This window comes from Drosophila busckii, chromosome 3R (assembly GCF_011750605.1).
Source record: "Drosophila busckii strain San Diego stock center, stock number 13000-0081.31 chromosome 3R, ASM1175060v1, whole genome shotgun sequence".
NCBI classification, from domain to species: Eukaryota; Metazoa; Arthropoda; class Insecta; order Diptera; family Drosophilidae; genus Drosophila; species Drosophila busckii.
Window position 1 is genome coordinate 4,116,739 of NC_046607.1, and position 13,607 is coordinate 4,130,345.

The following is a 13,607-nucleotide window of genomic DNA, read 5'->3' on the forward strand; positions in this document are numbered from 1 at the left end:
TGAATATGTTAAGGTTAAATATACATACATATTGAAGCAACTATATAGTCAGCAGATAGACTATAGAGTATAGAGCGCATTGAGCTTTTGTACGTATTGTACAAATCATTTAACTCTATTTATTATTTATGCCCACTGAGTGTCGCATGACTCAATATTGCTGTTCATATTGCGCATACGTCGCGTTGACATTGTCTATCATTTAGCTATGTCTCGTTCTTGTTCTCGTTTCATTTCGCCCGACACCCACCATTATGCAAATAAAAACAAATACAAATTGTCTTTGAGGACTCAAGTGCAAATATATGTATGTAGTATAAATCGCAGCAATGCATTTATATTAAATGGAATTAACTGCCAGCTGTCAAATAATCAAATGTAAAATGTAAAAATGTGAGACAGACTGTTGTCATGTTGGCATTTGGGCGCATGTTTATTTGGCGACAATAATTAGGCTAACCAATTGACCTCAATACTCGAGTGCACAAGCCTGCAATATATTTGGGAAATTTATGATATTTAGCTGCAAGCCGTTTGCCATAATTTATAGCCTGGCATGCAGAGATGGCTAGTTTAAGTTTAAGTGAAAACAACGTGTAGTACAAATTGCACTCAATTGCATTTAAAAAACGAAAAGTGTGCCAGAAAGTAAAAGTGATTTGCCAACATGCATTCTTGCCAGGTATTTGGCAACATTTAGTTCCTTTGTGCTTTTCAGTTGGCCGGCAAAGTCAAGTTCAAGTCCGCACAAAGACGCCTGGCCTAATTTGTTTATAGTACATTTAAGGGCAATATGCTTCCTTCAGTCTTACGTAAGCTAAACAAACAAAGTCAAATCAGCAAGCGCATTGCAATTGCAGCAGCCTTGAGTGTACAGAAGATTGAATTCTATCTGCTTCTTGAGCATTTAGTAAGCCATTTAAGCTGATAACGCTTGTGCGCGCTATAAATAGTTTTAGCCTTCAACTTTAAACAATAAAAAGTAAGCTTTTGTTTGACTTTTAGTTGAGCAAAATACATTAAAATTTTGGTTGGTTTTAATGTTATGCACAAAATTGTTTACAACAAACTTTTGCTTTGTTTGCATTAAAATTAAGTTAGATTGTTTATTTGCTAATGCCATGTGTGTAGCCATTAGAATTTCTATCAACAGGAAGCGCAACTTGGCCAAATAAATAAAGGTGTAAAAATTCACGGAAACTCTCTGCTACAAATAAACTTGAGTTTAAGGTTACATTCCAACCCCTTTAAGTTGCTAACTTGCAGCACAAGCAAGTTCAATGCACAATCCAATAACACAATTGACGCATTTCCTTTGGGCCACAAGTTATTGACAAAAGCAAACAAACAGCAATGAATGAAAAATGCCAGCAAACTCATAACATGAGCATTGCTTGTAGAGCAAGATATGAAAATCATGTCAGTCGACATCATATATTGTAGTAGGTGGTCAGCTATAGGTATCTATGTATGTATATAGGGCAATATTTGCTTTGCTTTTTATGACGAACGCTTTCAGCACCAGCATTATTTTTTTTTCTGAAAAATTCACAACAATGAGTGGGCGCGTTTGTTCAGTTACCGCCCTCAGATCGCAGATCACAGATCGTCGTATATATACTCAAAAGCTATAGCCAAAACTTGCGAAAGCTCTCACACACACACATGAGCATACAAGCATATTCTACCTACGCCGTAAAGGAATCTTGTGCTTTTGCGTTGAAACAAATGGCAAATGCTGAAACGAGTAAAATTGGTGAGGCGAATTTTGTATGGTGTGCAGTTTGAAAAAATTCTTCGTTGAGGATAGATCGCTATTTTTTAGGACTAACTCAAATTGTAAGCCCCCATCGATAGCAACAATACTTATAAATAATTTTAATTGAATTGCAAAAAGAATAAATTATAATAAAATAAAATTAAATTGTGCTGCGCTGGAACAATTACAAAGTGCTCTCAACATATTTGAAATAGAAAATAAACAAAGTAGTGTCAAAGTCCGCTTTTGAGTGCGCACAATTTATGACAAAATTATGAATTGAAGACCAAACGTGATTATATAAGAGCCCAAAGAGACATTTGATACCAAAGTGTTGAACGATTATCTTTGCAGTTGTGAACTGAATATAACTCGAAATTATATTAAACTATTTAATGCAATAATTGAATAATATGTTTGATAAATAAAATATGCAAGCATAATTAATGAATGTAACAAACAAAAGTTTGGCGTCATTAGCTTAGCTCGTTGCTCGGCCAGGAAAAAAAATATTTAACTCAAGGACATTTAAAAATAACGCAAATTTAGCTGCAGCTCGCGACGTACTCACACATACACATACACACACAATCACATATATATAGCTGCTGTTATACAGATTTTGTGTATATAGATTTTTGCTAGTTTCATATATAGAAAAGTGTGAAAATCATTTTCGGTTGCCATTTCATATGTAGATACATTTTTGAGTATCTATTTGTGTGTATACGGCAGATAATATTATTTGAGAAATAAATTTATTTTTAGTGATTGATCTTGTTGTGCGTACACACGTATATACGTTATATACGTATATTTTTTTTATAAAATAAAGCCAAACATTTATTTCGTAGTAAACTTTACACAGCTCTAAAGTGGCACACAGTCTGTTTATTTTCGAACTGAACTGAAAGACCAGACCAGAGCAGCGACATCGCCGATATCAACTATATAACTAGTAGTAGCTCTTAGTTTCTTCGAAACTCGTGCGTGTGCTGACATTTGAATAGCGAATCAGCGCCAAAACGTGAGCTAAAATTTTGAGCATACTGCAGTCTCAGCAGCGTTGACAGCAAGAAACAAAAAAAAAAAAAAAATTTAAATGAAAATACATTATTTGGTGCTAAAGTGCAATTCTGTTTGTTTTACAGCGAACGAGTTCAACGAATATTTCTTGTGCTTGTAAGACACAAACAAAAAATCGATCAAAATGTTCAAAAATCATTTGGAAATGATCGGGCGCAACGAGAGCCCCAGCAAGAAGGCCAAATTCTGGCAATCCTACATCAGATCCCTGAAGGGTAAGCACTTTCGAAACTTTATAAACTTAAAGCTATCCAATATGTATACTAGATGTATTGTGAGAACGAGAGAGCGAGAGCGTAGACACAAATAGCACAGCGACGTATAGAATTTGTGGTCTATTTTATAATTCGCTTTGGCAGGTGTCAAAAGAAAAGAACTGCACACATACGCACGCACTCGGAAAGCTTTCGTTCAAACAATACTTACATACAGATTGTGTATAGAAAATATTTTAACTATGTGCTCATGAGCTAAACACAACGAAAATATGTGCGCCTGCTGCGCCAAGGCAAAATAACTAAGGCGCTTAACCAAACTGAAAAAACTGAAAACTGAAATCAACAAAATTTGGCATTGAGCCAAAAAGCGCAAATAGCAAATAGCACATAGAGCACAAAGCATAACATATCAATAGGAAGTATAAGTCTATTATATGTTTATTGTGCTCTCATAGGTTCCGAGGATATTCGCGCTCATGAGACGCCAAGCGCAAGACGCCCATACAGCTCATACCTGGAGTCGCCCACATACAGGAGCATCTATGATGAGCCAGCCACTGCCAACGAGCGTGTGCAGTCATCTGGCTACAGATACTTGCCAGTGAGCCGTGATACCTATGGCTACTCGCCACGTGCCATCTATGATCATCATTACAGCAGAACAAGTAAGTTGCCGCCGCCAAAATGCAATGCAACAACATTAACCAAACAACAACAGCAACAACAACAAAATTCCAAAATTATATCCTACGTCAACGCAGAGAGCTTTTTTTGCTAATTTACAATATTATTTTATAATAATTTTTGGCATGCTCATATGCCGTCAATCTCATGCCCATCAATCAGCGCATTTCAATCATTGCTACTGTCAATCATACTAAATGCAAACTGCGACTGCAGCGCACCTTTAACGCTGCAACGTTTGCCAAGTACACGAAAAGTGAGAAATAATCGAATACTGCTTCGCTATGATTTCATAATTATATAAATAAATATATAATCGTATACAAAATAATGCCAGAGCGTTGAGCAAAAATAGTATTACGTCAATGCTATATACATAGAGTATTGTTTTTGGCAAAGGCCCACAAGACAACTACAGCAGCAGCAACAGCAGCAGCAGCAACAACAACAACAGCAACACACATGTTCATAAGCTTCAGCTATGTGTATATGGCATATAGAATACATATATCCATTATATACACACGTAAGGCTTATTTTTGAGTAACAAAAATTATTCAACATTTTCGTGCGTGCTTTCGTATCAAATAACTGTGCGACGCACACACACACACACTCGCACACACACATAATTTTAGAAACAATGAATGTTGTTTGTTGCCAAAGTTCATATCCCCCCGCAATGATCTGGCAGAAAGCTCCAGCCCTATATACACACACACAGACACAGACAGACACGGCCACCCCTGAAGTGTATTGGGCTTTTCGAAACTAACCAATTTTGTTTTTCTTTCTCTCTTTCTTTTCTTACATATAAATGTTTCAGAATATACATAAATGTTTGTCGTCAACATTTAAAAAATCAAAAAACATTTATTTAAATAATATTTGTCAACGCAGCGCACTGTAGACATAACAAAAAACAACAACAACAAATTTTTTTGTATGCATATTCATAGCATCTAGCATCTATGTCCTAGTATAAAATGTACTGTAGCTGTGTGTTTTATTAATGTTTAGTATGAATTGTAGCACATATATATTTACTATCTAGTTCTGTTGGCTGAAATTCAATTAAATAAAATAAACGTGTTGTTTTTTTAAACAATTTTCATTTGTGCTGTGTGGCGGCTTGTTATCATAAGATTCATGAGGTATTCATTTCTATAATTATGTGTATGTATTAATTGCTGCATTTTCATTACTATTAACTATTTTACGCATTTCACATATCCATTGCTAATTATTAATTAATTTTAATTGCCTACTCTTTTTAAATGCTTTGTATTTTAAATTTTTACTTTCCTATGCACACATAAACTGCTTTTTGTTGGATAAATATCGTACGTATATCCAAATGCTTTTAATTAACTATATTGCGCATACGCTATGTGAGCCAACCAGTTAAACAGCGCTTTTTCCTATTTTAAATGCAAATGTAAGCAAATTAACAGCATTCAATTTAGCTTTCGGGTAAACCTATTATCACTTTTGTTATGAAAACTCTTTTACAGTTCCAGCAAACTACGATGCAGAGAAGGCCTGGAATGATCATCTGAAGCGCATGCAAGAAATTGAGCGCAGGTAAAAATTATTTATGAATTTACTTCAATTTATAAAAAAAAAAACGCACAAGCTGCATTGACTTGTTTACTAATTTTACTTTAATCCTTTTACATTTGCTTAGATATCCATCTCGCTATGGTCTTTACTTGAGAGACAAGCCACTGACACCAAACTCTTTGGTGCCTTTGGAATACGAGCCAGAGGATAAGCTGCTGGCAGAGCTCAACAAGGGTAAGGATTACAAAGACATTTACTAAATCAAACGCACCCAAAATACACAACAACAACAACAGCAAATGAAGTAAATATTACGACAAACAACATTTATAAAAACAACAAATTACGCGAAAACTTTAATTGTAAAAGTGTCAAAATTTAAAAAAGTTACAAAATGTAAGCACGAAAAAAAAAATAGCAACTCAAACTCAACAAAAGAATTTTTTCAAATTCAAACAGACAATACAAAAAAACATCAATTGGAAACTTGACGTGCAAATTTTGTTAAAAAATTAGCGCTGTTGCAAGTTTTCAAGAACAATTTCTCGAATTAAATGAACGAACAATGTTTTTAACACAATTTATCATATACTATATATACTATATCTTGCAGCTTTGAAAGTTTGAAGCGCTGAGCGTTTGCTTACGATCTTAAGTCAGAAAACCTAACTGGTGCGCTTTAGTAAATTGTAAAAACAAAAATAGAAATTGTTAAATGTAATGGTTAAAATTAATTTTAAACTAAATTTGTCTGTATAATGAAGAAGCCAATACAATCTAGCAGCTGAAAGAAAATGCAATTGAATTTCGTTAAATGTTTCATTGTATAATATGATGCTTTATTTAATTCTTAACTTATTTATATAAAACAACAATCAAAAAATACAAATCGAAAGTAATAAAACCAACAACCAAAACATATATAAAAATGCTAATTTTAATTTTAGACATACTCAGTTGATATCATATACTATAATAAAGCAAAAACCATCATGAGCAATCATCCCAACAACATGCCATACTTTAAGCCCTCTACCATACTTTCTAACAGCTGTACCATAGCCAAATCTGAGCGCTGACAGACTGTATAAACCCCCATTGCCCACTATCTGCAACTTTAAGCTACGTAAAAACGAAAAAAAAACGAACAGTTTTAATAAAAATATGTAAAATATTTAGTTGGAGAAAATACTACAACTGTGTTTTAGTTTTGAAAATATTTTTGCGAATTTTTGGCGTTTCTGTGTTTGCTCAGCTCTATTAATACTTTGTCCACTGTCTTTGTTGCTCATCTCTACGTCGTTCTCCCTTTACTCATAACTAAGAACTTACTAAAAACAAAAACATAGACAATCAATCACATACACTGTGCGGTGCCTGTATATATATAAACTGCCAATACTAAAACTTCAGAACAACTGAAATGTAATGAAATGAAATGAAATATTTAACGAAGACTATGTTCAAATCTAATGCTCTGTGTAATTCATATACAAAATGTTTTGTAATTGTTACAATTTGTTTATTGGCAGTAACTGACAACTGAAACTCAATTCTATGAAAAAAGAGAGAGATTGAAATACTAATTGGATTTATTGTGCCACAAGAACTTAAAGCAAACAAAATTATTTATTCATGTCTTGTCTTGTTTCGTGCCCACAGTTTTGTAATTTTGTGCTATGTGTTTTGATTTATTTGGTAATTTGTGACAACGTTGGTTGCTTGTGTTTTTTGGCCTAGCAAGTGGTACAACGGTGGATAGTGTTGCAGCCCATGCGGCGTATGCGACGTATGCGTAATATATGCAAATCCACCTTAATTAGTCTCTGTGTGTATTTGTATGTGTGTACTATTTGTGTTCTATGTTGATTCTCTTTTAGCACGCCGCTCGGCCTCGCCTTTCCGCCCCAGCCGCACCACACGCGCTGGCAGCGAACCTTATGTGCCAGCTCCAGCTTACTGGAACCGCGAGGGCAGCGTGCCACGCGGCCCGTCTGTGTTTGATCGCGCCACCAGCCTGGCTCCGTTCACGCGACCAAGCTTCCGTGCCAGCTCGCTGGAACCATTGGATGAACTCTTTGAAAGTAAGTTGCCCGAGCCAGCAGCACAGGCTGCCGCCATTAGGCCAAGCATTTTTGAGCGCGCCGGCTCGCCAAGTCCCACTCCTGTCAAAGCCGGTCGCTGGGGACCGCGTCCCACTGAAGTCGCCTACGATGCTGAGGGTAAAAATTCAAAATTCACTCTCTCTACTATCTCGTTCTATACGTTATTCCTACTATTATATACAAGAAGAGACAAAACTTCCAAATTGTTGTTGTTAATTTAATGGCTTACCGCCCAAGTGTGACACCATACAGAACTGCAGCCAAAGTTGGCGTACGCGTTCAAAAATTATTGCCATATTTTTCGTAATGCGTGCGTATACTTGTTCCCATAACTGTGTGTGTCACTAGAATTTGTTACAAAATTCTTTTACTTTGGCATTTACCCAAAAAACAAATATTTTATGTTGCGTATACGTAATTCGTGTTTTGCCAGCAGCATCAGCATACCAAAAAAAAAAAAACTCAAAAATATTGTAAGCGCCGTGCGTATCCCAGCTTATATCCTTGTTTTGCTTACTGTAGCGCCTGCCCCGTAGTCCTTACTAGTTTATGCTTTCTCTCATCATATACTTCTCCATTGAAATTTTTGGTACATTTTCCACTACGAAATCCCACATACGCATGGAAAATATCAAAAAAATTTGTTGATGTTAAAGCCTTGTCTTTTCTTGTTTTTTTTTTGTTTAACTTTTTTATTTGTAGTTTAAAAGCAAAACGCAAACAAAATATTTTTCTTTCTGCTCTTCTTGTATACATTGCAATACAAAAACAACAAACACCAACTTTAACAACATGTCTATTTACACACATACAACAAACTTTGATGAATGCTACTTGACATTGAAAACACACACATCACATCGAATGCTATGTCGAACCAACAACATAGGACTCCCAATCTTTCATCCACGCAACCGCATTCGGGATATGCTGAGCCCCAGCCCCAACATGCCCATCTCATCGATTGTGCGCGATCCCTTCTGGTGGGATGTGGATGATCTGGTGCCCTTCCGTGCCCTCTCGGTGCCCCGTGCCTCGAGCCCAGTGGCCCGTGATTCGTACTTGTCGCCGGTGAAGAATCGCTACCTGTGGTCCAGGCATCCCGCTAGACCCTTGACACGTAAGTTGAATCCCCTACGCTTAGCTAATTGTACATACTTTGTAAATATCTTTAATTGCTACTTTGCAAAGATCCAAACTTGTTTTTATTTTTGGTTCAACTTAGGGCCACAATTCGTTTAAATTAATGCCTACCTCTCATTTTACATATGGGTATTAAAACATATATTTTATTTTGTTTATTTACATTTATTGCAATACACAGCTGAGGCAGAGGATTTTTTCTAAAATAAATAAGAACTTAAATGAAAAAAAAAAAAACAAAAACTATTCAAAAAAAAATATCGTTAGCTCTAATAACATGCGACGCTATATCATATAGCACATCTGTAATTTTTTTGTATTATAATTTACATAAATTACATATAACGAAATGCAATACAAAACAAATTGGTAAGAAAACTCGAAGAAACCCGCAGCATGTGTAAAATTTGTTCATGTGCAACTACAAAACAGACATGTAGTAATGGAAATATATCCCGTAGCAACCTTGTAGCAACACACACACACACATTCATAAGTAGTTACCAGTTAATAACAAACAACAAAATTAGTACCCCCAACTGTAAATAACCTTGTAGACAATTTGCTAAAGATTTGCACGCTAAACTCTTGTTTTATTCTATGTTTTAACTAAAGCTTAACATGATTTATTAATGTTTTTAATTTATATTTGACTAGCTCACCGCTCGATTTTGTAAACGAACGACAACGAACTATACAACATCAACACCAACAACAACAACAAGAACAACAACGAATGCATTAATGGGGTCCCCAAACAACGACAAGCTGCTGATTTCCAAACTGAAGAACCTGGAAATCAGCTTAAAGTAGCTCATCAAACTGTAGTCTCAACATCCTCAAAGAAAACGATTGAATTTTTTCATAACTGCCTGCCCCAAACTAACAGCTCCGGGGCTGTCAATAAAATTATTGCCACAAGTGTTTACTTCCCGTAGTAACAAAAAAAAAAAATCTCTCAATAAAAACTTATTTTCATTTTATTTTTAGCTCATCTAATTAAGTGCAAGTATATAAAAATATAAAAATCGATTTACATTTACTCATTTATGAGCGGCTCCAGAACAGCTCGGAGCGCCATAAATTGTTCCTTTTTTGTATATTTTAGCTGCAATATATACAAATTTATATACAACTCGATTTCGATTAAAAACAACCTTTTGAACTATTGAGTTTACATTAAAAACAAAAATATATATAAATAAAACTCTGAAAAAACAAAAAAAAAAGCAAGCATACCTGAAATTTTTTGAGGATACGCAATTAAAAATAGTATGTAGATTCTTAAATTATAACTTATGCTGAGCGAATTTCGTTGATTTAGTATGGAAAATAATTCAGCTTAAACTCAAAATTAGAACGCTGCCTTAAGCTAGTTTAAGTGTCTGCCACAGTCATGGCTTGTTCGATTGCTTATCGGAAGTTGCCCCAAGCTGTTGACTTTCGTGGTAAAAGTCTCAGCACAAAATGCTTGAAATTGCGTTGGACTTCAAGGCGATTTTTATACAAAAGGAATTTTTTGAACTTCAAGTGCGTATTTTTATTCAATTAACGCCTCTTATGCTGCTATTTTCTCGTTAGTCTGGCAAAACCCAAAAAAGGTAAGTCGGTTATTGCTTTAAGGACTTTATTAAAAATAGCTTAAGCAACACCAATGCAGGCTGCATAGTTTAATATTATAAAATAAATAATGATGAAGACATTACAACATATTTGTTAGATTGAAAGCTTTTTATGCTGCATATAAAATATTGTCTGTCTAACTGAAATCAGTCTTGTTTAAATGATAGGCCGTTAGTTGTGGTGGCCTTTTAGACCTTTAAGCGTTTGGCACAATTTGCTTAATGTTCGCATTGCATAACGTGTTCATTTATGAATGAAATACTTCTATGCACGCATTCGTTTTATGGTTGACCTTAATTAATTTAAAACAACTGACGTTAAGTCAACTATTAGTTAGACAGCCTAGTCTATGAATGTGTTCAGAAAAGAGAGAGAGAGAGAGAGAGAGAGAGAGAGTGAGAAAATGAGTGAAAGTTTGATGTAATTTATCTTTTCATTTACTGTTACATTTTGTCTATTTGTTGTGCGTTTGACGTTTTTGGCGTTTAGCACGCAATTGTTTCGCACTTTTAGCGTTTGTAATGCTTTGTTTGCGCTGAGTCTGCAAGCGAGTCCTTGAAGTCCTTTGTGTACGCATTTTTTTCGTGACCGCCTACTACATTGTTGTTGGTCATTTGCCATCTATATTTTTTCTTCAATTTCTGCGCTTTTAGGCTATTTAATTATTGATTCATGCCAATGGCTGCCAGAGGTCATACAATGTCAGAGCACTGCTCTTTAGAGATTTCATGTTGATGGTCACATTTCAATTGCTTTTTAACACAGTTCTTCCGTTGCGGTCAACTCCCCCATGACAAGGCAAACATGTTGTATGTTTGCCTGCCACACAATGTGGCAAGTGCAGCAGCAACCAGTGCCACACGCACTGACCCCTAGATCCTTAACGTACCTAATTCTCAATACGTTTGCCCAGTCATGCGCCAAATGAGAGGCCTGCAGTGTTAAGCGTTTAATTACACATTTAATTTCCATATCCAAGTCGTTTGATCTCGGCAACACATCGGAAGCAAACGAATCCCCAAACAAACATAGAATACTATTGTCTGCTCATGTAGAAAACTCTTTGAGCGTCATACAGCTGATGTTTGGCTTAATTTAATTACATATATTATGCGTATAGTACATCAAATTAAAGTTTGTTTATTTTTCAACATGTATGAATGCGACTGACATGTGCAACTTACATTTCAATGCTTATGTACTTGGCCATCAGGCTCGTCAAGTTTTGTTGTGTTGATCACTTACAATTTATACGCTGCTAAGCTTTAAAGAGCATCAAGAATTCAGCTGGCTACAGCACTTAAGCTAGCATAATTCATTATTGCTGCTGTCTTTGGTATTTTACGCCTGTTGCTGATGGCAGCATAAGATTTATATATACGGCAAAAGTTTCAATCACCAGCCAAGTTTCGGCCATCAACTGCACGTGCTTGGCCACAGAGCTTCTGGCTTGAAATGACAGTTTTTGCCCGGCTAATTGGTCTGGACGTATGCGGCTTAGCAACTGCTTGTTATGCCTGTCACAAATATGCTTTTGGTTTTGAGCCACAACATACATGCCGAAAGTTCAGTTTCAAGCAAGGTTTCAATTACATAACAAAGCAAAATCAGTCATGCATTTGAGGTAAAGGCTTCATTAAGCATGAAGTGTCATATAAATTAAACTTGCAACAAACAATCAAAATTATTGACTATGATGCAAAGTCAAGGACCAAGTGTCAAGCAGAAGGTTAACGTTCGCCCCCCAAGCTGTCGTCAATTAAAATTCTTGCAAGCGAAACAAAGGACTAAAACACCACAATGTTTTAATTGATGAACATGGCAGGGTGTTGAATAGGACGGGCGGCGCTGCTACCCCTCAACACAAAGTCTCTAAGTGATGCGCATACTTGAACTGTCTGCCAGAGACTTTATGTATAGTTTAACGATGATGCAGCTTTAATTATTGTAAGCATTGTTATCACTTGCACTTAGCGGGAGGTTAAGTGTTTTATTGAAGGTTGAATTAAAGTTAAGCTATAAATTGAACGTTATGGGCAAAGTGTTAATAAACTCTTCAAATAATTAAATGCAGCCATTTAACAAATCTACAACTATTACTAAAATGTCTTAAAGGACTGAGCTTAACACGCAATCAAGGCGCCCTTATCTCTCTTGCTTTCCTTTGTATCATTACTCATACGCTCTGTTGCACACACATGCAGTGCATTAGTTTAACTCTCTTTGGGGCTCATTTGTCAGTTAGCGCAGATCGATTGAAGTTGTTGCTCAGTTCATCACTCAGCGCTTGTTCTAGCGACAACTTTTGTTTATGCATCGTCAGAGGTTTTTAGCATAAGCCACAGCTAAAATTTTCAGTTGTCAAACTCTGAATACTTAACTATAACAAAAAAAACTTTTGAAACTTACTTGGCTCAGCTGTGCAGTCTTTTAATCTCTAAGTGCAAGTCGTTTTAGTTTACTCTTGTTGTTTACTTACTTATTTTGAATGCCAAGGCAGCTTTCACTTTTCTTTGCTTGTCTTAAGCTTTTTGGCAAACAAGAGCCCAGTACTCTAGTAGATGCCAGCTCACCTGTAGCTATTGAGACGTAAGTCAAAAGCTGCTATTAACTGAATGTAAGAAAATGCTTCGCTGGTTTGATGCGCATTTGTTAGAGCTATTGCTTTTATCTCAACGCTAAGCCAATCTGCTTTGTTGGCTATTCGAGCCAAAGTAACTTTAATTTGTTTCGGCAACGCTTTAATTGATGTGCCGTAAGCTGATTAGTAATAAGTATTGTATATGTTAGCTTTAAGCCAGTTTTGAGCGCTATCTATCAAAAGCACGTTATTTAACAATTGGCCAAGGCATTAGCGTTTAATTTATGCGCGACGGGCCAAACGAGAATATTTCCTATCGCGTTGCTCGCTTTTCAGTGCTGCCAGCTGACAAAGAATCTGCATAAAACGAAGGTCAGCTTTGTGTTGACTTTACACAAATTCTGGCAAAGAAAACTGCAACGCTAAAGCGAAAAAGGCTCACCGAATCGGCAGTGATTATAATCTGTGGTCAGAGCGAGCTATTGGGTTGGCCTTCATTTTGTGCGCTGCCATTTTGTGAAAAGCCTTTCTTGGCAGTTCATGAATTATGAGCAAGACGTGAGCATAAGCTTTAAAGCAACTTTTACGCAAGCTGCGTGTATCTTCATCTTTGTGTCTGCAGGAAGTAGCTTGTGGTCTATTAATATGCAATGATGACAAAAGTATTTAGGCAATAAGTGCGTGTCCTTTAAGCTTAAAGTTACATACGATTGAATTCTATAATTTTTCTGTCGCTGTCTGTTTACTTCATTGAAAATACAATATTTGCATAAAATCTGTACGAAACAGATTCATAAACAAATCTATATGCAAATGTGGCTCATATGCATATTATTTTGTCAACT

General features: G+C 35.9%; 2 protein-coding genes across 7 annotated transcripts in view; one reads left to right on the forward strand and one right to left on the reverse strand.

Moving 5' to 3' along the window:
* The window catches only part of LOC108601478 (soluble guanylate cyclase 88E), a 29,061-nt gene that overhangs the window by 7,272 nt on the left and 8,182 nt on the right, over positions 1 to 13,607 (reverse strand). The gene's annotated exons all lie outside the window — the stretch shown is intronic.
* Positions 1,744 to 9,512, forward strand: LOC108603374. 6 transcript variants are annotated; one of them, XR_001915295.1, is made up of 9 exons: positions 1,744 to 1,839; positions 2,911 to 3,060; positions 3,519 to 3,728; positions 5,262 to 5,331; positions 5,435 to 5,544; positions 7,191 to 7,532; positions 8,305 to 8,535; positions 8,740 to 8,927; positions 9,216 to 9,512. XR_001915295.1 is itself a non-coding variant. In XM_017992136.1 (8 exons), the coding sequence occupies exons 2-8, from the start codon at positions 2,970 to 2,972 to the stop codon at positions 9,233 to 9,235; spliced, it is 1,074 nt and encodes a 357-aa protein (XP_017847625.1). In that variant the 5' UTR covers positions 1,745 to 1,839; positions 2,911 to 2,969; the 3' UTR covers positions 9,236 to 9,512. The 6 variants fall into 6 exon arrangements, 4 of the variants coding, with proteins under 4 accessions (XP_017847629.1, XP_017847625.1, XP_017847628.1 ...); XR_001915296.1 differs by having other exon boundaries at positions 1,747 to 1,839; positions 7,191 to 7,394; XM_017992136.1 differs by lacking the exon at positions 8,740 to 8,927 and having other exon boundaries at positions 1,745 to 1,839.

Bases quoted from the DNA above. Each gene is read 5' to 3' on its own strand.
- LOC108603374 (XM_017992136.1), top strand. From the start codon at position 2,970: ATGTTCAAAAATCATTTGGAAATGATCGGGCGCAACGAGAGCCCCAGC. The intron at 5,332-5,434 runs GTAAAAATTATT...ACATTTGCTTAG, and splicing joins ATGCAAGAAATTGAGCGCAG to ATATCCATCTCGCTATGGTC. The intron at 7,533-8,304 runs GTAAAAATTCAA...CCAACAACATAG, and splicing joins AGTCGCCTACGATGCTGAGG to GACTCCCAATCTTTCATCCA.